Source organism: Herpailurus yagouaroundi, unplaced genomic scaffold, assembly GCF_014898765.1.
Source record: "Herpailurus yagouaroundi ecotype Mexico unplaced genomic scaffold, PumYag 191, whole genome shotgun sequence".
Lineage (NCBI taxonomy): Eukaryota > Metazoa > Chordata > Mammalia > Carnivora > Felidae > Herpailurus > Herpailurus yagouaroundi.
The window spans coordinates 11,011,350-11,036,825 of record NW_024412422.1 but is presented as its reverse complement, the minus strand read 5'-3'; the positions used below and the strand labels follow the sequence as shown (position 1 = coordinate 11,036,825).

The following is a 25,476-nucleotide window of genomic DNA, read 5'->3' as shown; positions in this document are numbered from 1 at the left end:
GATAAAGTGTTTCCCAGACAAAAACTAAAGGAGTTTGTGACCACTAAACCAGCCCTGCAAGAAATTGTAAGGGGGACTTTTGTGTGGAGAAAAGACAAAACAGAAAAGACCAAAAGCAACAAAGACTAGAAAGGACTAGAGAGCACCATCAGAAATACCAACTCAATAGGCAACTGAACGGTGCTAAATTCGTATCTTTCAGTACACTAAATGCTCCAATCAAAAGATATAGGGTATCAGAATGGATAAGAAAACAAGACCCATCTGTATGCTGCTTATAAGAGACTCATTTTGGACCTAAAGACACCTGTAGATTGAAAGTAAGGGGATGGAGAATGATCTGTCATGCTAATGGTTCTCAAAAGAAAGCTGGTGTAGCCATACTTATATCAGACAAACTAGATTTTAAAATAAAGACTGTAGCAAGAGATGAAGAAGGGCATTATATCATAATTAAGAGATAGACATCCACCAAGAAGATCTAACAATGGTAAATACTTATACCCCCAATATGGAAGCACCCAAATATATAAATCAATTAATCACAAACATAAACTCATTGATAATAATACCGTAATAGTAGGAGACTTCAACACTCCACTTACAGCAATGGGCAGATCATCTAAGCAGAAAATCAACAAGGAAACAATGGCACTGAATGACACACTGGACCAGATGGACTTAACAGATATATTCAGAACATTTCATCCTAAAGCAGCAGAATACAGGCATTCTTCTTGAGTGCACATGGAACATTCTCCAAATAGATCACACACTGGGTCACAAACCAGCCCTCAATAAGTACAAAAAGATAGAGATCATACCTTGCATATTTTCATATCACAGCACTATGAAACTCGAAATCAACCACAAGAAAAAATTTGGAAAGAACACGAATACTTAGAGATTAAAGAACATCCTACTCAATAATGAATGTGTTAACCAAGAAATTAAAAATACATAGAAGCCAATGAAAATGAAAACACGACAACCCACAACCTCTGGGATGTAGCAAAGGCAGTCAGAAGAGGGAGGTATATAGGAATCCAGGCCTTCCTAAAGGAGGAAGAAAGGTCTCAATTATACAACCTAACCTTACACCTAAAAGAGCTGGAAAAAGAACAGCAAATAAAGCCCAAAACCAGCAGAAGAAGGGAAATAATAAAAATTAGGGTAGAAATAAATTATATCAAAATCAGAAAAATGGTAGAACAGATCGATGAAACCAGGAGCTGTTTTAAACAATTAACAAAATTGATAATCCCCTAGCCAGACTGATCAAAAAGAAAAAGGAAAGGACCCAAATAAACAAAATCATGAATAAAAGAGGAGAGATCACAACCAACACTGCAGAAATACAAATGATAATAAGAATATTATGAGCGATCATATGCCAACAAATTGGGCACTTTGAAAGAAATGGACAAATTTCTAGAAACATATAAACGCCAAAACTGAAATAGGAAGAAATAGAAAATTTGAACAGACCCATAACCAGTAAAGAAATGGAATCAGTAATCAAAAATCTCTCAACAAACAAGAGTCCAGGGCCAGATGGCTTTCCAGGGGAATTCTACCAAACATTTAAAGAAGAGTTAACACCTATTCTTTTGAAGCTGTTCCAAAAAATAGAAATGGAAGGAAAACTTCCAAACTCATTCTGTGAAGCCAGCATTACCTTGATTCCAAAACCAGACAAAGACCCCAATTAAAGGAGAACTATAGACCAATTTCCCTGATGAACATGGATGTAAAAATTCTCAACAAGATACTAGCCAACTGGATCCAACAATACATTAAAAGAATTATACTCACCATGATCAAGTGGGATTTATTCCTGGGATGCAGGAATAAATTTGTGCAATATCCACATATCAATCAATGTGATACATCATATTAATAAAAGAAAGGACAAGCACCACATGATCCTCTCCATAGATGCTGAAAAGCATTTGACAAAATACAGCACTGTTTCTTGATAAAAACCCTCAAAAAAGTAGGGATAGACAGATCATACCTCAAGGTCATAAAGGCCACGTATGAAAGACCCACTGGTAATATCATCCTCAATGGGATAAAACTGAGAGCGTTCCTCTAAGGACAGGAGCACGACAGGGATGTCCACTCTCACCACTGTAAATCAACGTAGTGTTGGAAGTCCTAGCCTCAGCAATCAGACAACAGAAAGACATAAAAGGCATAAATCGGCAAAGAGGAAGTCAAACTTTCACTCTTTGCAGACAACACGATACTCCAAGTAGAAAACCCAAAGGACTCCACCAAAAAAACTGCTAGAACTGATTCATGAGTTCATCAAAGTCGCAGGATATAAAATCAATGTACAGGTTGGTTGCATTTCTATACACCAATAATGAAGCAGCAGAAGGAGAAATCAAGGAATTGATCCTATTCACAGTTGTACCAAAATCCATAAAATACCTTGGAATAAACCTAACCAAAGAGGTGAAAAATCTATACACTGAAAACTATAGAAAGCTTAAGAAAGAAATTGAAGACGACACACAAGAAAATGGAAAAATATTCCACGCTCAATGAATTGGAAGAACAAATACTGTTAAAATGTTGATACTATGAAAGCAATCTACATATTCAATGCAATCCCTATCAAAATAACACCAGCATTCTTCACAGAGCTAGAACAAACAATCCTAAAATTTGTATGGAACAGAAAAGACCCTGAATAGCCAAAGCAATCCTGAGAAAGAAAACCAAAGCTGGAGGCATCACAATTCCGGACGTCAAGTTGTATTACAAAGCTGTAATCATCAGGACAGCATGGCACTGGCCCCAAAACACTCAGATCAATGGAACAGAATAGAGAACCCAGAAATAGACCCACAAATGTATGGCCAACTAATCTTTGACAAAGCAAGAAAGAATATCCAATGGAAAAAAAGACAGTCTCTTTGGCAAATGGTTTTGGGAAAACTGGACAGCGACATGCAGAAGAACGAACCTGGACCACTTTCTTACACCATACACAAAAATAAACCTAAAATGGATGAAAGACCTAAATGTAAGACAGGAAGCCATCAAAATCCTAGAAGAGAAAGCAGGCAAAAAGCTCTTTGACCTCGGCTGCAGCAACTTCTTACTCAACACATCTCCAGAGGCAAGGGAAACAAAAGCAAAAATGAACTATTGGGACCTCATCAAGATAAAAAGCTTCTGCACGGCAAAGGAAACAATCAGTAAAACTAAAAGACAACCAACGGAATGGGAGAAGATATTTGCAAATGACATATCAGATAAAGGATTAATATCCCAAACATATAAAGAACTTATCAAACTCAACACCCAAAAAAATAAATAATCCAGTGAAGAAATGGGCAAAAGACATGAATAGACACTTCTTCAAAGAAGACATCCAGATGGCCAACCAACACGTGAAAAAATGCTCAACATCTGTCATCATCAGGGAAGTACAAATCAAAATCACAATGAGATACCACCTCACACCTGTCAGAATGGCTAACATTAACAATTCAGGCAACGACAGATGTTGGCGAGGATGCAGAGAAAGAGGATCTCTTCTGCATCGTTGGTGGCAATGCAAGCTGGTGCAGCCACTCTGGAAAACAGTATGGAGGTTCCTCAAAAAATTAAAAACAGAACTACCCTACGACCCAGCAATTGCACTACTAGGTATTTATCCAAGGGATGCAGGTATGCTGTTTTGAAGGGGCACATGCACCCCAATGTTTATATTGACAATAGCCAAAGTGTGGAAAGAGCCCAAATGTCCATTGATGGATGAATGGATAAAGATATATACACAACACATACATATATATATAATGGAGTATTACTAGGCAATCAAAAAGAATGAAATCTTGCCATTTGCAGCTATGTGAATGGAACTAGAGGGTATTATGCTAAGCGAAATTGGTCAGTCAGAGGAAGACAAGTATCATATGACTTCAAGTATCATCAAACAGATGAACATAGGGAAAGGGAAGCAAAAATAATATAAAAACAGGGAGGGGGACAAAACGTAAGAGACTCTTAAATATAGAGAAAAAAACAGGGTTGCTGGGGGGGTTATGGGAGGGGGGATGGGCTAAATGGGTAAGGGGCATTAAGGAATCTACTCCTGAAATCATTGTTGCACTAACAATGCAACTAAATATGCTAACTAACTTGGATGTAAATTAAAAAATAAATAGATAGGTAGATACGTATTTTAGAGTTTTCATTGTAGAAAATGTTTAATGATTCAGTCAGTTTAAAAATACAGATCTATTTATTGAAGTTTTGTATATATTTTTTAATCTTTTAAAATGTTTATTTACTTTTGAGAGAGAGACAGAATGCGAGCGGGGAGGGGCAGAGAGTAAGGGAGACACAGAATCTGAAGCAGGCTCCAGGCTTCGAGCTGTCAGCACAAAGCCTGATGCGGGGCTTGAACCCATGAACCTGAGCCAGAGTCAAACACTTAACCACCGCCAACCAGGCGCCTCATGTTTATTTATTTTTAATGTTACTTCTCCACCATTAGCTTTGGCCTTGCCTACGCACTGTGTGCCTCAGAGGGGCTCTCAATTCACAGTCTTCTCTTCTAGCACTAGATTGTGCTTGCCAGCCTGGTGGAGGGTGTTGGCAGAAACAGGTATCTTTTTCTGAACCAGCCTCAGTCTTGTGCAGGTCCTGTTGAGTATCTGGTGGAAGTCTGTGCAGAAGCGTCTGTGAGTGGTGCAAACTCCCCTTGTTTCTATGGTTCCTACAGGGTCTTCTAGCCCTCATGCTAGCCCACACTTTGCCTTTAGCAATTTGCTAAAAATTTAGCTGAATTCTTTTTACTCATATGGCATGCTATAATGCTCCCTCCTGGCTTGTCATAGGTGAGCCAGTTTTCACATCTTGCTTCTTACTGGAAGGGCCTTTCTTTAGAATGCACAATATTTCATTGTCTTGAGACCTCTGATCTCTAATAGGTTCAAGAAAAGTGATGATTTTGTAGTTTAGCTTTTCCTTGCTGTTAGGATGGGAGTAACACTCCAGCTTTCTACATCCTAGATCCTAATCAGGTCTCAGAAATTTGACTGTGGTGTAGGTGTTTGTTTGTTTGTTTCCTACTAGGGGTTTATTGAGTTCCTTGGATCCGTCAGTTTATGGTGTTTATCAGTTTAGGACAATTTTCAGACATTTCTTCAAATATTTTTCTGCTTGTCCTCTCTCTGCCTTTTTCCAAAGACTCCAGTTACATGTAGGTTAGATCACACACAGAGCATTAAAGGTTCTGTTTTGTTTTGTTTTTTTAAGATTTTATTTTTAAGTAATCTCTACACCCAAGGTAGGGCTTGAATTCCCAACCCCGAGATCAAGAGTTTCATGGTCCATCCATCGACTGAGCCAGCCAGACACTCCGTGATCTTTTTGTTTTTTTTTTCATCTTTTTTTCTCTCTCTTTCACTTTGGCCAAATTCTGTTACTATGATTTGGATTTCACTACTCTTTTCTTCTGCATTGTCTAATCTGTGAATTTCTTCATTTCTGATTTACTTAATGTTTATTTATTTATTTTGAGAGAGAGTGAGTGAGCAGGGAAGGGGCAGAGAGAGCAAGAGCGAGAGAATCTCAAGCAGGCTCTACACTGCCAGTGCAGAGCTCAATGCAGGGCTCAAACCCACGAATGGTGAGATCATGAGCTGAGCCAAAACCAAAAGTTGGATGTACAACCAACTGAGCCACCCAGGTGCCCCACATTTCTGACTTACATCATCTGTTTCTTTTCTTATTTCATGTTTATGTTTACCTTTAAGTACCTCAACATACGTAATAAAATCTTTGCTGATTGCACCACCCTTGTCATTTCTGAGTCTGCTTTTATGACTGACTTTTTTCCTTGGTTACAGATCACATTTCCTGGTTATGGATTACATTTTCTTGCTTCTTTGCATGTTGAAGAAATTTTTATTGGGTGCTGGATGTTATATTATGTTGGTGAATGTCTGGGTTTTGTTGTCATTTAAAAATGTTTACAAACAGGGACGCCTGGATGGCTTAGATGGTTAAGCATCTGACTTTGGCTCAGGTCATGATCTCACGGTTCATGAGTTTGAGCCCTGTGTCAGGCTCTGTGCTGACAGCTCAGAGCCTGGGGCCTGCTTCAGATTCTGTGTCTCCCTCTCCCTCTACTCCTCTCCCACTCGCATTCTGTGCCTCTTTCAAAAATAAACGTTAAAAAGAATTTTTTTTTAAGAAAAGTATATAAAAAGATTGTTTTGGTGAGTGGTAAGTTACATGCAGGTCCACTTGGTTGTCTTGAAACTTGCTTTGCAATTCTTCCAGGGTGAGTCTAGATGAGGCCTTATTCTCGGGTTACCTCAGCCCTGCTACCTAGAGGAAAACTTCTGGTCCTCTATTGATGCCCCTGATGATCAATAAGTCTCTTTACCTTGGCTAGTTGGACCTCAGGTATCTCCTAGACTTCTGCAACATCTGGGAATTATTCATTCAGCTTATAGATCCCGAGTAGTTGTTCTAGTAGCTGGTTGCTTCTCTGGTCTCACAGAGTCTTGCTGTACCATCCCAAAGATCAAAGGGATCCTCATGCAGGTTTTTGCGTACCTTCCCCACAGTTGGTAGTCTGCTCCACAAATTTTGGCCACACTACTGAACTCCTGTGAGCCCTCTGTACCCTGCTTAGCATCTCTCCCTGCACTGCATTCCAGAAAATGCTTCTTGACAGATCATATGGATTACCACATTTGCTTGCTATCTCTCAGGGTTTGCTGACCTGTGTTGTATATTATTCAGTGTCAGAAAACAGTTTTCTCTCATATCTTTTTTGTTAAGATAAGAAGGAATCCTTTAATTTTTTTATCTTTTCTTAGAGAGAGAGAGAGAGCATGAGCAGTGGGGAGAGGGACAAAGGGAGAGAGAGAATCTCAAGCAGGCTTCATGCCTTGACACAGGGCTCCATCCTATGACCCAGGGATCATGAGCTGAGCCAAAATCTACAGTTGGATGCTTAGCTGACTGAACCACCCAGATGCCCCACTTTCTCTTATATCTTGTCCAATGTTCAAGTTGTGTGTGGTGGGAAAGAAAGTTGTACTGGTTAATCCATCATGGCCAGAGTGTTGTATTTTTTTTACATAGCTGATACTTCTTCTATTCAAGGTTTATTTTACCAAAGAAGCCCTCTTTAAGGGGAAAAAAATTATTGAAATATAATTGATACATGATAAACTATACATATTTAAATTACATAATTTGTAAGTTTTAATATATATATTTTTATAATCTCATTAAACCATAACCACAATCAAGGTAGTGAACATATCCATCACCCTCAGAAGTTTTAGCGTACTCCTTGGTAATCTTTCCCTGTCTCTCTTCTTGTCGTCTCATTCCCAGGCAACCAGTGATCTGCTTTCTGTCATTATAGATTATTTGCATTTTCTGCAGATTTATGTGTAAAGTAGCACATCATCCAGTATTTTCAGTTTTGGGTGTTTTCTTTCACTCAGTGTAATTACATGTTGTTACATGTATCAGTAAATAGTTTAGTTGTTTTTACTGCTAATAAGTATTCCATTATGTTGGTGTATCTTGATTTGTTTGTCCATTCATCTATTGGTGGATATGTGGTTGTTTCAGTTTTGGGCTATTACAAATAAAGCTCTTATAAACATTTGTGTACAAGTTTTTGTACAAAATTATTTCCTTTTCTCTTGGATAAATACCTAGAAGTGGAATAGCCAGATCATTATTTACAACCTGACTGTTCCAGAGTGGTTGTACGATTTTACATCCACATCAGCAGTGTCTGAGAGTGTAAGGTGTCCACACTCTTACCAGCATTTGGTATGGGCAGTCTTTTATTATTATTACTATTTTTTTTTTTAATTTTTTTTTTCAACGTTTATTTATTTTTGGGACAGAGAGAGACAGAGCATGAACGGGGGAGGGGCAGAGAGAGAGGGAGACACAGAATCAGAAACAGGCTCCAGGCTCCGAGCCATCGGCCCAGAGCCCGACGCGGGGCTCGAACTCACGGACCGCGAGATTGTGACCTGGCTGAAGTCGGACGCTTAACCGACTGCGCCACCCAGGCGCCCCTATTATTTTTAAGTTAACTTATTTATTGAGGGAGGTGGGGGAGAGGGCAACGAGAGAGGGAGAGAGAGAATCCCAGTCAGGCTCCACCCTCAAACCCATTAACCTGTGAAATTGTGATCTGAGCCAAAATCAAGAGTCAGATGCTTAATCAACTGAGCCAATCAGGCGCCCTGGGCAGTCTTTTTTAGTGGGCATGCAGTGGTATTTCATTGTGCTTTTAATTTGCATATGCCTAATGACTAAATGATGTTGAGCATCTTTTCATGGTGCTTCTTTGCCTTTTGTATATTTTCTTTGGTGAAGCATCTGTTCAAATCTTTTTCCCATTTTAATTTTAATTTAATTTAATTATTTTTATTTATTTATTTAATTTTGAGAGAGAGAGAGAGAGAGAGAGAGAGAGAGAGAGAGAGCGTGAGTGGGGAGGGGCAGAGAGAGGCAGAAGAGTGAGAATCCCAAACAGGCTCCACACTGTCAGCACAGAACCCAACATGGTGGGGCTCAAACCCACAGACCATGAGATTATGACCTAAACTGAAATCAAGAGTTGGTCGCTCAACTAACTGAGCCACCGAGGTGCCCCACCCCATTTTTAAAATTGTGTTGTTTTCTTATTGCCGAATTTGAGAATTCTTTATGTATTCTGGATATAAGTCCTTTATCAGATATATGCTTTGGAAAGATTTTCTTCCAGTTTGTGGCTTATCTTTTCATTCTCTTAACAGTGTCTTTTGAAGAGCAAAAGATTTTAATTTTGGTGAAAGCCAATTTATCAATTTTTAAAAATGTTTCATGGACTCAGCTTTTGGTCTCCTATGTAAGAAATCTTTGTCTAACCCAAGATCACCCAAGATCTCCTCATACAAGTTTTATAGTTTCAGGCTTTACATTTAGGTGTGTGATCCATTTTGATATAATTTTTGTGTAATGCATGAGTATGGATCCACATTAATTTTTTAGCATTTGTGTATCCAGTTCTGGTGCCCTTTGTTGAAAAGGCTATCTTTTCTTCGTTGCATTGCTTTTGAGCCTTTGTCAATGATCAGTTGAATGTACATGTGTGGGTTTAATTTTGGATTATCTGTTCTGTTCCAGTGATCTGCTTGTCTTTAACAAGTACTGTACTGTCTTGATTACTGTGACTTTATAATAATTATATAATATAATAATTATTTTATAATAATATAAAATAAGGTAGTGTTAGCCAACTTTGTTCTTTTTCATAGTTGTATTAGCTATTTTAATTTCTTTACATTTCCATATGAACTTAGAGTCAGCTATTAAATTCTACAAAAAAGTTTGTTGGAATTTTGACTACGGTTCTTTTAGAAGTATGGTTCAATGTAGGGGCACTGACACCCAAACAATACCGAGCCTTCTGATCCATAAGCAGGCTGTATTGCTCCATTTTTTTTTTTTTTTTTTGCCTTTAGTTTTTCTTAACAACATTTGTGTAGTTTTCAGTGTATAGGTCTTTCCCATCTTTGTTAGATTTATCCTTACTGTTTTTTGTGCTATTATAAACAGTATTTTCTTTTTCAGGTTTAATTAATACGCTTTATTTCTCTTGTGTAAGAACACTGTGTGGTGACCATAGCTGGAGCCTGAGTTCTCTGCATGGAGACTCTCTGATGTGGTCAAGATGGTCAGTGAATTCCTGACAGGGAGACTTGGTGAACACAGTCTCTTTCCAGAGTGTCAGGGGGAAGGCAGCTATAGATCTTGGAGATGACATCGAAGATTGCTTTGGCCAAGTTGCCCCAGGTGACATTGCAGCCCCTGGCCGAGGTGTGGCAGCTGTCATCAACACCTGCCATCAGCAGCTTCATGGGCATGGGGGTCTGGGTGTGCAAGGGAAGCAGACCAGCACAGAGTTGCATCATCCTGTCACTTTCAAGTAATCTGTGGGGTGTGCCAGTATTGTTCCCCCAGGGGTCTCCCTGCCCAGGACAATGGAGAGCTTGGCCAGGATGATGGCCCCATGGTTACCTCTTTGGAACACTTAACACCCAGACCTACATGACTGCTATAGTCCTTGATGGCAACAAGTACCTCAAACCTGATCCACTGGCCAGCGCTGGTCTGCTTTTATACAGGCATAAGGGAATGTCTGTGTCTCCAGGAAAAATACATGATCTCAGATGCCTTGATGGGCAGGAAGAAGAGTTCAGTCTCTTTTAAGGACTTGATCTTCATGTCCTTGACCTGGGCAAATAGTGATAAATTGTCGGTTGTAAGAGGGGTAAAAGGTTTTTGACAGTTTGTGTTTTACAGAAGTTGTTGTTGTTGTTGTTGTTGTTGTTGTTTTTAATTATTGACCGCCAGTGTCTACCCTCTTCAGCCTCCAGCATTCTTTCTCAAGTTGTAGGTCGTTGCTGTGGTTTTCAATAAATTGTCCCCTTTGGTCTGACTCTGACAGGTACTGGAGGCGCAGAGAAGGCATCAGAAGGAGAAATCTGGCATCATACCTACCTCACCAACACCCTACACTTACAACAAGGTAGGGGAAGAGATACTTGCCTTCACCCCTCAGGTGTAGCCCCTCTTCTGTGAGGTGTTTGTGGCTCTTTGGGAATGTGGCTAATTCCATTCTTATCCCTTAATAATATTCCTGCCCAAAAAGCTGGCAGCAGCCACACATGCAGAAGAGTACTTGGAATTCAAGTTTTTGTCTGCTGAAATATGAAATAAGGTTCTTAGCAATTGAGGTTTTGTAGCAGGAACCAAGGGCGATGGTTGCCTGTAGGTTATTTATTTGGGTAACTGTATAGTCCACTGACCACATTTAAAAGACATGGTTGTCTTGCTTTTTTGAGGTGGAGGCTGTTTCTGAGAATGTTCCATGGCCATTCTTTCTTACCCAAAAATACTGAACTTAGAACAGTGTCTGTGACACACAGCATGTGTTCCTGGTACTATCACAGTTCTCAGTCTGTAGTCTAGGCATCAGGATCTCTGCTCTAAAGCACAAGAATATTAGGGCCTTTTAAAACAGGTCCTGGAGTCACTGAGTAGATCAGAAAAAAAAAATGATGCTGCTTGGGGACTCATGGCTGAATGTAGATGACAGAGAAGAACTTGGGTGTGGTAAAAAGGCAGTAGGCCAGCTCTTCTTGGGTCCCACACCTTAGAGGGTGCCACGTATTCCTATAGTGTCTGCACACATGTACACACAGACATACGTATGAAAGAACACACAGGGACCTCTGCCACTCATGACCCTGTGCTTCGCACTGTTACTGGCACAGTGTAACCAGAACCTTGAACATCTGCTTTCATGATTAACACTCGTCAGTCCCCAAGTAATTACTGCTCCACATCTTGGTCTTACAGACTCAAAACCACAGGCAGCTCTGCTCTTATGGGGTGACAGTTTGAGGGCTGTGCTGATTACGGCATCAGACTCAGAAACTGCTTCCTGCTTCTTGATGCAGGCAGGAAGTGAGGGGTAGAAGCACTCAGATGACATTGATCCACTTGCTAAAATCTCGGCATGAATGCAGTGAATTTTTGTGTGATATATTATTTTGTGGTGCTATTTTTTTCTTCTTTTCCTGTTCCATTTTGTAAACCCTGTGGTGCTCATGAATTAGCATGGGATTCATAAAAACTATGCACTGTACATGAGTAGCATGTTGAAATAACAAACAGCTTTTGAATAATAAACATTAATTTTGAACGTGTATATAAGTTCTAGAGATAATCTTTATATTGGCAACTAAATGAACACTGAATGCTACATTTGCAAATAATATTTTCACAAAAATATATAATAAGATACAATTAAATTTTTAGAAGTTAAACATATCAACCTCAATTTTATTTTATTTTTTTTAACGTTTATTTATTTTTGAGACAGAGAGAGACAGAGCATGAACGGGGGAGGGGCAGAGAGAGAGGGAGACACAGAATGGGAAGCAGGCTCCAGGCTCTGAGCCATCAGCCCAGAGCCCGACGTGGGGCTTGAACTCATGGACCACGAGATTGTGACCTGAGCTGAAGTTGGACACTTAACCCACTGAGCCACCCAGGCGCCCTATCAACCTCAATTTTAAAAAGTAGTATCAGTTTCCTCGTGGAAAGGGAGGGATTTGAATTATTTTTAAGATTTCTTTCACTTCTATAATTTTTTAATTATGTTCTATAGCCTGGGTCATACCATCTATGAATACCCATTAGTATGATGCCAAAACATGGGTGGGAGTACCTGAGACACCCCATTTTCCAAGCTTTTCTCAGCAGGACGCAGCTGTGGTATGGCGAGAGCATGTGGCCTCAGTGGCAGGCCCCCTGGGCTGCCTCTCTCAGGCAGACACTGCTTTTGTCCTGCAATTCAAGACAGGCTTGAATTGGAGCCTCTGAGGACCCAGGTTCTGAGGCAGGTAGAGCTGCATTTAACTAAATTAGGAGTGTTTTATTAATGATCATGTTGTGACTATTGCCCATGAAGGCACCTTAACACCTACAGACAAACTAGTTCGTGGCAATTTTCTTTCTTTCCAAAGATCTTCCCCAAGAATGGTGTATGGTCTGGCGCATGGGTGCAATGAGTCATCAAAGGAATGCTTTTAGACCTCCTGTTCTTCCTCTACTGTCTCTTTCTGATCTGTGTCAAACTGCTTTGGGTTTTGATGAAATGACTTGTGCTATATTATAGGGTCAACCTGCCTGTGTCCTAGCTACTTGGTTCCTGTACCCTCAACCTTGCCCAGGTTGACCTAGCACATGTTTCCCAACCAGCTGGTTTATATCTGTTACGTCTGTAGCTGGAGATGAAGTGTCGTACACCTGTACCCAAGGCTCAGCTAGTAGCTTGGGCCTGAGCAATGAGAATAAAATTGACTGTTTATTTCACCCTAGACTGGCCTTGTGTGCTGGTGTGTATATATGTAGCAGTGGTGGCATATAAAACATATGGAGAGAAAGGTTAGTTCCCTTAAGACTTCCTGAAACTTTTCCAGTCTCTATTAAGTGATTTTTGGAGATACCAGCCTGTGTATTTTAGGGGCTGTCTCCGGGCTGGTCCTGGGGACTTTATTTTGGGGCTGTACCTCTGCTCATAAGTGACTATTTTCTTTTTCCTTTCAGAGCTGTGACCTGTGGTCCCTAGGGGTGATTATCTACGTGATGTTATGTGGATACCCTCCTTTTTACTCCAAACACCACAGCCGGACTATCCCAAAGGATATGCGGAGAAAGATCATGACAGGCAGTTTTGAGTTCCCAGAAGAAGAGTGGAGCCAGATCTCGGAGATGGCCAAAGATGTTGTGAGGAAGTGAGTCCCCATGCTGCAGGGTGGGGAGGCCAAGGAGGCCTAAGGTGGTGGAGCACAAGGGAAAAGTCATTGGTTTCCCAGGCATGTTCCTTCCTGTTTGCACATCATAGAATTCTCATCCCTGCGGTCTGAGATGAGAGCTCTGCATTTCCACCTTGATGAAAATGGAGCTTTGCTCCCACCTGCTGCATTCTTAGAATTTGTCCTCAGGGATGTGAACCCAGGTCCCTCGGTAGCTACTGTCTCTGTGAACATTAATTTAGGACCTTAGGTGGTAAGCCCTGTGGTGTGCCCTTCCTGCATGTTAGCCAGTCACGTGGAAAAGACGTGGCATCAGGAACTGAACTCAGGGGCTAAGATGACAATGACACTTTGGCTTTTCATTCTTTGGCTGCTGGGGGTATGCGGCTGATTGTGTAGGCCTCTAGACTCCCCACTGCTGAGATAGATTTAGAAGATTTAGTCCTAGTGAGTGGGTGAGGGAGAGTTGACAGAGTCCTTTGGTAGCTGAAGGACTAGGTAAGAAGTCAGACCTAAATTTGAGGTGTATTTGCCTTTCCTGCCCGCCTGTGTGGGAGGCCCAGTTGCCTGGGATTTGGGCACTCTTTCAGCATTCCTACTGCTTTGTGTTCACTGAGCAATTTTCCCTCTTTTGGTTTCAGTTTCTTCATCTGTAATGCGATGAAGATAGGCATTAACGGGGCAGTGCCCGGGAGCTGTCTCCTGACACCACAGCCATTTCTCTGTGGAGATTACTCCCTTTCAAAAGTGAGCTTATCCCACTGGTTAAGGATCTATGTATATAAAGGGGGACTAGTTTCTAAAATCTGTAAGTAAAACTTCTTAGGAGGGCGGAGGGCAGAGGCAATGTTTACAGCATCATTTGTCTTCCCATGCTGTTTCCACACTGTATTCTCAGCTGCTTAACCAAAACATCAGTATCCTCTAAGTGGTTCTTTGTCAGTTCGGTAGAATATATTTCCTGTCCCTAGAGTGACACGGATTATCTTCTTTCAGCTTCGGGATTCTTTTCTTCCTTTTTCTTTTTTCTTTTCTTTTCTTTTCTTTTCTTTTCTTTTCTTTTCTTTTCTTTTCCTTTCCTTCCCTTTCCCTTTCCCTTTCCCTTTCCCTTTCCCTTTCTTTCTTTTCCCTATGTTTGTTTGTTTTTGAGGCGGGGGAAGGGGCAGAGTGAGGGGGAGAGAAAAAATCCCTAGCAGGCTCCGCACTATCAATGCAGAGCCCGATGCGGGGCTCACACCCACAAACCGTGAGATCATACATGACCTGAGCTGAAATCAAGAGTTGGATGCTTAACTGACTGAGCCACCCAGGCGCCCCTTGGATTCTTTTCTAAATAATCCTTTCTTTAGAACCTGAAGCTGTTTGTTCAGAATGACCCAGAGGTTGCAGAGAACCTGAAAGAGCAAGTGCACGTGTTGTCCTGACTCTGACATTTATAGTGGGAGGATACGTAGTTGGAAGGAGGGGCTGTAAAAAGCCTAGGAAACATGCTGAAGTGAGCTAAGAATTGCATCAGCATGAACAGACAAGATGTAAAGAAGTACGATCAAAATGCAGATGGTACATAGCAATACATTCAGCTTAGAAGGAAATGCCTTCCCCTCTCAGAAACTCTAAATTTTTAGCTTTTGAATGTTTTTGGAATAAAGGGTTCATACGGTTACATCTGTCAGTTTTATCACAAGTAGCAACCTGGATTTTCATTACTAAATGACCCTCTTTGTAGCCACTATCAGCCAAAAGAGCACTTTGAGTCCCATTTGGAAATTGGAGCCTGCTGTCCTAAAAAACATGAATGTGGAGATTCATGTCTCAGGAACTATAAGCTGTATGTGGGCTTATTGAACCTAGAACTCAGTCTGAAGTATCACTGGATTAAGCCTTTTCCTGTCTTTTTTATCTCACTCTGTCTAGTATAGAAAGGACTAGCAAAGGACAACAGTGCCCTCACAACTAGTGGCTAGGGACTAGAACCCCACCCCTTCCTGCAGATGGAAAGCCTAAGCTTGTAGGAGTTTGTAGAAAGTCAGAAGCTGGAGCTGGTAAGAACCAGACCCAGGAACTTCCTGGCCTTCTGGAAGCAACTATGCACAGCACCCTGTTGGCCTTTTCTCCACAGGCTCTTAAAGGTCAAACCAGAGGAAAGACTTACCATCGAGGGCGTGTTGGACCACCCATGGCTCAACTCGACAGAGGCCTTGGATAATGTGCTACCCTCTGCTCAGCTGATGATGGATAAGGTTTTGAATGATGCTTACTTTGTTTACCAAAAAGGCTTTGTTGAGAAGGAATGCTGGGACAAAGTTCAGCGAGGGCTCAAAGCGGAGCAATACAGAGAACTCAGTCTTTACCAGAGAGGTGTCCCCGCTTTCCTGAAAGTCAGGATCTGAAATAAAAACTTCTTTGCATAAAAGACCAGATCAGGGCCCAGTGAATACACACTAAAGGAAAACCCAAATCCTTCATATTTGTGCTGTGGGGTTGAAGGGCACATAGTACTGTGAGACACCCTCCCTTCCCCTGAGGGGTTTAAACAAGACTGGTTGGAAAGACCAATTTACCTGAAACAAGGAGGGAACATTTCAGACATCAGAGCTTTGCATGCTACATTTTCTATGAATGCTGTGGGAATTCAGAAAAAGAGAACATCTTTGAAGGGGTGTAACTAGGGAAGAGTTCCCAAAGAGAAGGCAACCCTCCCATATTTTAATTACTGCATGGCAGTTTTTAACCGGTTCATGGGTTTAGCCATGAGCTGCCTCAAAGAATATGAGCAGACAGCATAAGTACCCACGTGTGGGGAACACCAGGAGCAAACAATTACAGACCGAAGTGCCTGAGTGGGAAAAATCACCTAGCTTATTAATGGGAAGTCCGGGAGACATGGGCCAGGCTTTGAAAGTACACAGAGGAGCTTAAGTCTTAGTAGCACATAACTGAGGGGCCTTTGTAAATTTGGGGGGAGATATTTGCCACAGGGAAGGTATTTAGGGATGGTCAGCCAGACTTGCATACTTGCCAACCTAAGACTTCTGCAGTCATCTGCAAACTGAGGGGCAACTCTAGGAGCAGAGAAGTAGAGACATCAATAGACTCTATTTTCTGAGACAAATTTCTACAGTTTTTGATGACTTAGTAGATATTAAGGGGACAACGGGTGTCATATCTAGTGATACCATTGACAAATAGAGGGAAATCAGGAACAAAGCTGGTTTAGGTCAAGGCAAGTCTGTTAGATTTTAGATACTGTTTAGATGGACATGTAAATGAATGAGATGTGTTGTGTGGGACTATAGTGTAGTTGAGAGGTAAAGGCAGTGATGCAGACGTGAGTTTTACCCACTTAGAAGGCACGGGGTTGAAGTGTGAGAAGGGGTAAGGGAATAATAGGAAAAAAATTTTCAGTCTTCCCTTAGTTTTGGTGGAGTATGGGAAAGAAAGGGCTGGAAAGAACAGAGTTCTTTGCCATATCTGATTTTGTGTCGTTGTCCTCCTGGTTTAAATATGCCCAGTAGTCCAGAATTGGTTTGATCAGTCCAAAATCCTGAGATAATTTAAATCGGCACATGGGGGTTATAGTGTGGCTTTCCTCAAGATCTTGGGATTGAAGAAATAAGATTGCTTTCTGGAGTTACTTTAGACTTAGTGTATAATGAAGCCAAATAAGGATATGCAGAATCTTCCCAATGAGAAAGAGTGGCCCCTAGGCCTCTAAGATGGAACTGCAAGGTGACAGACCATATATTCCCATTTTTGAAGAAATAATGGGGTCATGATGTAGGTTGGCTAACTCTGAAGTGCAGAAAAATGGCCACATATATAGATGTTGGATAGTGTCCATCTAAGCCCTGCCTAGGAGATGGAGTCTGAGCTGACAACCTTGAGCTATTCTCGTCTTTTTGATTGGGCCATCACTGATAAGGGTGATGTGAGGATCCAGTGGAGTTTAGCCAAGGCCAGCTATTATAGTTCCCTTAAATGAGTTCAAACTCTACCTGATATAATTGCATGCTTAACAGGGAACTACTTTTTAAAACTATCAAATTTTATTGTTGAAATTCAAATAGTACAGAGGTATATAAAATAAAAAGCATAAATTCCTTTTCATTCCCCTGGCCTCAGTCTCACCCTTCAGAGATGAGGTAATCTATGGCTTAATGTATCCTTACTGATCTTATTTTGTGGAGACACACACACACTCACAGTTTGGCCTGTTTAAAAATATAAACATGGGATCATCTTGTTCTTAGAAAGCTTTCTGCTGATTATTTATCTTCCTTAATTGGTCTGCCCATAGTAGGAGCCGGCACTGGTCACAAAGACACAGACTTCAAAAGTTCTAGACTCCATTGACAGTTATTTCTCATTGTAAATTAATTGACTGGCTTATAGATCAGTTTCTGATGATCTACCATGCTTATCGTATGAAGTAGTTGGGGTTCTGAGCCATCAGGGCTGAAATGATTGTCTACACTGTGGGGGCAGTGAATAAATGCCACTACAGGAGACTTCTCAGGCAGCAGCTTACCAGCCTTTCCCCTGATGGCCACGAGTGCCTCTCTTTACACTTGCTCTTGCCAGTGACTGTGAACATAAGTCTTGTTAGCACTTCTTACTTGCATTTCTGTCCACACGCAGGGAAGAAGAGCTAGCTGTTGTATGGCCCTTGGTTTGCCTGGTATTCCCTGGGCTTGCCAATCCGTGGGGAAGAATGTTCTGGCTTATCAAAATTTGTATACTGCCAGCATAACAGTGAAACTACCTTCTTAGTTCTTTGAGCTTCTCCTTCCTACTCTCTTAGATTGGCTCTTTAGGTGCCCTGAAGTGAGTGTGAAAACTGATGACAGTGTTTACATTCAGGCGGTGGTTGCAGGAATCCAGCAGGCTCATGCAGAACAGTTGGCCAACATGAGAATCCAGGATCTGAAAGTCAGCCTCAAACCCCTGCACTCTGTGAACAACCCCATTCTGAGAAAAAGGAAATTACTCGGGTAACTAAGCTTATTTTGTGGATTCTCCATGGTTGGTGTGCCTGAGTGCAGGATTGGGAGAGGTCAGCCAGGGGTCTGCCCTTTTTCTACCTCTTAAGAGGGTGGCAAGGATGGCTTGTTAAATAGCATGAGGAGGTGGAGACACTCTATAGTTAATCATTTATCTGAAAAATGTGCTGCCTTATCTTTAGAGTAAACAGCTGTGGAGAGTTGGTTTTTGAGGTTTCACCTTGTTATTACCTCTCTCCCAAACTTTTAAAGCACCAAGCCAAAGGACGGTGTTTATATCCACGACCGTGAAAATGGAGCCGAGGATTCAAATGTTGCCTTGGAAAAGCTCCGAGATGTGATTGCTCAGTGTATTCTCCCCCAGGCTGGTAAAGGTCACGCCATTTACCAATGTTCCGTGTGTGTGAGTGTGAGTGTGTGTGTGTGCACGTGCTCACATGCACATGACAGAAGGAGTGGTTTAATTTGAGGCTGTCTGTTTCATCTTTGTGTTGTAAGAAAATAATTATATAAATTATTTAAATTATAAATTTATATAAATTATTATGTAATTTTATATATGTATAAATCTGTGCCCACTAAAAAGAGAAGGCAGTGGGAACTCAGAAAGGTGGTAAGTTTCGTCCCTCTTTTGGTTTTCTGTGAAACTGCTAGTTGACGTCTAATTGCCCGCGTCTAGTGCAGCATGCAGTTTTGTGTTTTCTTAGTTTGTTAACGAGGGCACAGGATAGAAGATGAACGGAAAATGGGGATAGGGTCAGGATCAGCTTGTGAAGGTCAGGAACGTTTCTGGAGCCTTTAGAGTACAAGGCCGTCATTAACTTGTGGATATAAAGAGAATACCTCCCAAGTTCAGAAGTGACTTCACCCCTGCTGCTACTTGTATCATGGGCAGAGTGTGACTCGTGCATGTCTCCTTTTGAGTGGCAGCTTTCTTTTAATACACTCACTGGGGTGTCATGGACTCTCCTCAGCAGATGAATGAGAGGCTTCAAGTAGTAGACCAGAAAACCATCCAGATTTCTTGGGTTTTAAGAGAACTCCCAGGGTGTACCGCGGCTTCCAAAGTAAGAAATGAGCCTAGGACAAAGAGGTGGTCCCCTCAGCCTTGCTCTCCCTTCGTCGTTTGGTCTCTTAGGTTAACCAGGTATTCTTGCTCAGCAGCAGAGTCTGACTCTGCCTGTTTCCCATACCCCAGTGCTAACACCCTGGGGCCACGAGAGGAGTTGTGTGAGGCTGTCAGAATAAGAGTTCAGAGCCCAGAAGTGGCCTCCATATAAGGTAGGGACTAGTAGTAACAACAGCGTCTGTGAAAGTTTGCCCCTTAACTCACCACTTCTCAACAAGCTGGACATCATGTCCTTCCGTCTCTGACACTTCACATCCCATGATGCCACAGGAAAACGCAACTTCTTCTTCATCTTTATTAATAGGAGAGAATGAAGATGAAAAGCTGAATGAAGTAATGCAGGAAGCTTGGAAGTATAACCGGGAATGCAAACTCCTAAGAGATACTCTGCAAAGCTTCAGCTGGAATGGTAGGAAACTTACTTCTCCCTTTCTCCATGAACGTGGAGAAGTCATTACATGTGGAACATGGAGGATGTCTGGGGGCTGAGCTGGGGCTGTTTTGAGGGGAAGTGAGGCTAGAAAGTGAGTGGAGTACTCTGGGATGGGGTTAGTCCTGCTTAACTGCACAGGCATGGACGTCCAGCCCTCTCACTTGCTTTCCAGAGTTCAGATGAACTTTGTGCTGCAGATTCCACACTGCAGAGCCCCAGTCTCACACCCCTTGGGTACCTTACTGGATCCCTGTTAACAATTTCACTCCAAACATTTGGAGACTGACCTTTTTTTTTGTGCATTTCAGGTCGTGGATTCACAGATAAAGTGGATCGACTAAAACTGGCAGAAATTGTGAAGCAAGTGATAGAAGAACAAACCATGTCCCATGAATCCCAATAATGATGGCTTCAGACTTTTTTTTTAACAATTTGAAAAATTATTCTTTAATGTATAAAGTAATTTTTATGTAAATTAATAAATCATAATTTCATTTCCACATTACTTAAAGACGCTGTATAGATTTAAATACAGAACTTACTCATAGTATAGTTCATTTGTTTGTAAGAAAAGCTCAGTTCCTAGAGATATACTATTACTCTAGGACTGTTTTCTCATATGTTTGTAAGATGATAGATGGTATTGTCAACAAGATTGTTTTATTTGTAATAAAGTATACAAAAACCATTTGTCAGTGATAGACAAAGGGCCGACGATACTGACCTGTCTGTTCAGTAAACATTTGAATCAAGTACTGTGGAATCTGGGCTCACTCACCCTGTGTATTTGCTTTCTGCACCATCGGTAGATTAGCTCTGGTGCCAAACAGATTTTTGTGGATCCATATTGCAGACTGCCTGCTGGAACCCACAGGATGCCAACTCCCATGATAGAAGAGGCAAGGAGCTGAGGCCTCATTTCTCTTGTCCCTAATTCCTTAGAGAAAAGTGGTAACATTTCTCTTTTTTTGGGGTCAGATCTTTTCAAAGGTATGGGGGGTTTCTTACATCTAACAAGATTTCGAGTTTATTCTTTTCATGTAGAACCAGAGCTTCATTCTGCTCCTCTAAGGTCCTGCTCAGTCCTCTTCCCTTCCCCCCAGGCCTCACCAAGCTCTGTTGCTGCTGCTTCCGTTTTTCTGTTTTCCTGGCCCTTTTTATCAGATAATTTTTCTGAGAAAGTTACATATCATGTAAACTAGACTACTGGATTAGCATCTAAAATGGTCCAGTTTTTTCTTCTAAAGCTGCCCTTTTACTCTCTGATAATTCAGCCTGCGCTTCGTGTTGGCATCCCCAGGCTACGTCTATTTCGTTCAGTGCCCTTCATTTTCAGGAAGGGTGGTTTTCGGCCAGAGATCAACTGTTTGAATGGAAAACAAGGCTGTTGTGCACACGAGCTTCCATAACAAACTGTTATTTGTTTGTGTGTTTGGCAGTTTTTGGCGGGTGCCTGTGTTGGTGAATAGAAGGGCTAACAGGCAAACTCCAATTCACAGAGCAGAGGAAGATGGTCGCAGGTGCAATTCTTCACTTTTGTCCTGTCACATTCTCTTCGATCAAAATTGACCTCACAGAGCTCACTTCTTTTCTTAATGATTTGTCCACTTTGCTGAGCATGTCCTCAGGATGACATTTGGTTAGTATGCATCACATGTATGTGACTGACTGGAAATACATGATAAAAACACAAAGCATCTTACAAGGATTACCTTGTCATATTGGGTAATAGATACTTTTAACGGTAAGGCTCCCTAATCTTAGGTGACTAATAACTGTTGTAAATGGATACCCTGTAAGGAGAATTCAGTGCTTTTAAATACGGCAAAATCGAAGAGTTAGGCAGCAGAGAAAAACAAAATGTTTTCTTATTTATTGACCAGAAGACTTAGCTGAGAGTTGAATTAAGGGTTGAATTAAGTTATTGTTTTTTTAGTGAAATGCAGTCTTACAAATCGCTTACTGCAATCAGGAAAAATGCTGCACTTATTTCTAGAAGAACAGAATGAATGTTCACCTGTTGTTTTTCTCAGGGCAGAGGTATTGGCTGGAGGAAGGAAGGCCATAGTTAACTTTGTTACTCTTTTTTTTTTTCAGAGTAAATACTGGTATGCCCAGTCTACCATTAACTTCTTGATTTGTTATTAAGGTACCTTCCAAAGGCTCTGGATGATTTTTTTTTTCCTTTAGCATGTGGTGAATTTTAGGCATGATCTAAAAGGACATCTACAGGGGCGCCTGGGTGGTGCAGTCGGTTAAGCGTCTGACTTCAGCCAGGTCACGATCTCGCGGTCCGTGAGTTCGAGCCTCGCATCAGGCTCTGGGCTGATGGCTCAGAGCCTGGAGCCTGTTTCCGATTCTGTGTCTCCCTCTCTCTCTGCTCCTCCCCCGTTCATGCTCTGTCTCTCTCTGTCCCAAAAATAAATAAAAACGTTGAAAAAAAAATTTTTTAAAGGACATCTACAATAGTGCTTCCTTTTACTCTAAGCAACAGTTGCCCACATTTTAGTCACACCAGGCCGAATTAATCTGGCCCCCAAAAGAAGCGCTGCGTCCACATATGCCCACATGGGAGAGCTCCATGCTGGAAGCTGGTGAATACCCTGGAGGACAGTCTAGCTGTTGTAATGCAAAAGTGGGTCTTACTTTGGACCCCTGACAGAACAGTAGTTCCCAAAGGACGCAGCACTGTTTGTGGTCTTCAAAGTGGAATTTCGTTTGTGGGGTTTGTAGGCCAGTAGCAAATTCTGTTTTGGTGTGCCAGTCAGGTTTCCTAATAAAGCAAATTTCACATGTAACTGGATGTGAAACAAAATCAGCTTCGTCTCTTCCTACCTCTAAATGCCTCTACCTGCAGGCAGTTCACATTGTAAGAACAGTTCTTGTAGGCAGGAGGTTAGAGTCTCCAGTTTTCCCACATGATTTGCTAACCCTCTGTTTAACCAAAACCATTACTTACCACTCAAATGCCTATAGACTTTAACATAGTTATAAATCTGCTTGATGTAAAACAATTTGTGTATCTTTCTGGTTAAGTGTATAAGCATAGGAAAATACCTGTCAGATACCTGTCTGAAACATAGGAGGATAGCTTTTTAGCTTTTTAAAGCTAGAAATAGGTACGCTTTTTAGGGGCACCTAGCTGGCTCATCAGTGGAGTGTGCCACTCTTGATCTTGTGTGATGAGTTCAAGCCCCACATTGGGCATAGAGCCTACTTAAGAAGTGAAAAAATTTTTTTCTCTAAATAGATAACTTTTTAAGAAGAGTTTGTTGTATTCATGTGAGAAAGAACAAATTGAAGGGATTATTGGTTAAAGAACTCAAATGATCTAAATCAGACCTTGTCTGTGAACACGTATATGTGTATGTATTAAAGAAAATGTGTTTCAATTTAAAAACTGAAAACTTGGATACACTTAGCTTTAATTATATTTCTATTTATTTAAAAAGTAGTAGTGTTCTTTTATTATTGATTTGGTTCTTTTATCCCACAAAATGACTCAATTTGTCCTACATGTTTGGTTAAAATACAGGGAAATACCGGGGCGCCTGGGTGGCTCAGTCGGTTAAGCGTCCGACTTCGGCTCAGGTCATGATCTCACAGTCCGTGGGTTCGAGCCCCACGTCGGGCTCTGTGCTGACAGCTCAGAGCCCGGAGCCTGTTTCGGATTCTGTGTCTCCCTCTCTCTGACCCTCCCCCATTCATGCTCTGTCTCTGTCTCAAAAATAAATAAACTTAAAAAAAAAATACAGGGAAATACCTTAAATTTGTATTAATTTCCAAATTATATAATTGGAAGAGGCTTTCTTCTCTTATATAAAATAAAAGAAGAAATCTAGCTAGAAATCATCTTACCTTATTTGCTATAAATTTCTTAATATTTGCTAGATGCTAATGATGCCAGATGCTAATGATAAATTTTATCATCTGTATTAGGAATTAAATATAATTGAGGTGACCTGCTCTCCTGCTCACATCTGAGATCTTGTGGTACCGAACCATTCCTTTTTGAACTAGATAGGGCATATCTCCATTGTTGAGTGTTAGTTGTAGTCATAACCCTTACTTCAAAGGTTTTATATTGTAAACGTTTGACTTGATATAAAATTATTTCTATGCAAGATAAAATATGCACGGTCTTATTTTAGTTCATCTTAGAATGCACAGGAGAATAACTATGCAAAGAATGGATAGATAGTGCTTTTTCTCCCTTTCAATTTTGTACTGCCAGGAAATTGACACAAAACCAAATCCAAAGACTTACACAGACAGTACAGTTCAATTTTAGTGAATAGAGTGAAGAAATCTTCAAAAAAATTCTTACAGACTCCAGTTTTTATTTTCTTGGTGAAATGGTAACTAGATACCTACTTAGTTTGTTTTTGTGTTGGGTCTGTTGGGAGGAACTGAATGTTGATCCTCCTCACATATTTCCATGGTAAAACTGAGCTCATTTCATTTGTCACTTAATATGTGCATTAGGAAAACTTCATAGCAGAAAAAAATATGTTTATATGCAGATATAAAATGTCTAAACTGAATGTGTAATGAACAAAGGCTGACAAAGGAGGCTTGGGCTGCGAAACAGTATCCTGAATGCTACAGAAATGGGGATGGGAGGCATGGGTAACAGAGAAACTTGTCCTGTTCAGAGATCCCCAAAGGATCCCTGTCCCCTCCCCCCAACCTCCTGCCAGAATGTTGGATTTCAAAGAATGAACAGATTAACGGATATCAGGAGTAGTGTGGCCTGGGTTTGAGAATAAGGATAATTTGCCTGAGTTATAGTACTGGCTGGATCATTACAGTCTGCCCACATGGCATCTCTCTGTGAGGACGAAGGGAACTTACCCAAGGAACGTTAAAGCTACTGCTGTTGGAAGGAAGTCATATGGTAAGGGAACTAGAAAAGGCCAAGAGCAAGTAGAAATACAGTCCCTAAGTCTGTAACCCAAGAGCCGGACAGCAGCCATCCCTAAGGGAGCCAGCCCAGATCTGGGGCTGATACTTGAGTCTCTGAGGCTCAACATGCTAGGCAGAGCTGCTGCTGTAGGACGGAAGCCCTGCAGTGCCAACTGATTCACAATGGCTGTTTCAGTGGCAGCCTCTTTGAGACACCCTGCCTCTATACTGTCATCATGGAAAAACCAAGGGGCCTCGAAAGAGGGTAAGGTAAAGTTTCAGATTTGGGCTCAGCAGAAGAACTTGAGGCTGGGGCAAGTGCCAGAACCCTCGTGTGTCAGATTGGGGATTGTGCTGCTGTTGGTGATTTTCCTGCCAAGCATGTACTGTGACCTGGGATCTGTATATTACTCTTCTTATGAAACAGTCATCCCCAAGAGCCTGACAGTCAAGGGAAGGGAAGACCCAGTGGAAAAGGCATCCTATATGCTCTTAATGCAGGGCCAGAAATGGATGATTCACCTGAAGGCGAAGAGAGACTGTTTTGTGAAGGACTTTCCAGTCTTCAGCTACCACAGTGGCATCCTGGGGCAAGAAATGCCTTTCGTCTCACATGACTGTCAC

At 41.3% G+C, this 25,476-nt stretch overlaps 2 protein-coding genes across 7 annotated transcripts in view; one reads left to right on the top strand and one right to left on the bottom strand.

Annotated features, from left to right (window-relative positions):
- MAPKAPK5 (MAPK activated protein kinase 5) overlaps nucleotides 1–20,702 on the top strand; it is a 42,225-nt gene extending 21,523 nt beyond the window's left edge. For 4 of the 6 annotated variants that reach the window (XM_040443852.1, XM_040443855.1, XM_040443849.1 and 1 more), the window contains 7 exons: nucleotides 10,508–10,588; nucleotides 13,177–13,364; nucleotides 15,505–15,625; nucleotides 18,246–18,376; nucleotides 18,638–18,759; nucleotides 19,819–19,923; nucleotides 20,256–20,702. In XM_040443852.1, coding sequence (XP_040299786.1) covers nucleotides 10,508–10,588; nucleotides 13,177–13,364; nucleotides 15,505–15,625; nucleotides 18,246–18,376; nucleotides 18,638–18,759; nucleotides 19,819–19,923; nucleotides 20,256–20,350 — 843 coding nt within the window. In that variant the 3' untranslated portion in view covers nucleotides 20,351–20,702. The remainder of the gene's footprint in view (nucleotides 1–10,507; nucleotides 10,589–13,176; nucleotides 13,365–15,504; nucleotides 15,626–18,245; nucleotides 18,377–18,637; nucleotides 18,760–19,818; nucleotides 19,924–20,255) is intronic. The other 2 variants (XM_040443854.1, XM_040443850.1) reach the window with 1 other exon arrangement.
- Nucleotides 1–25,476, bottom strand: part of TMEM116 (transmembrane protein 116) — a 155,044-nt gene that overhangs the window by 13,773 nt on the left and 115,795 nt on the right. The window lies entirely within an intron of this gene.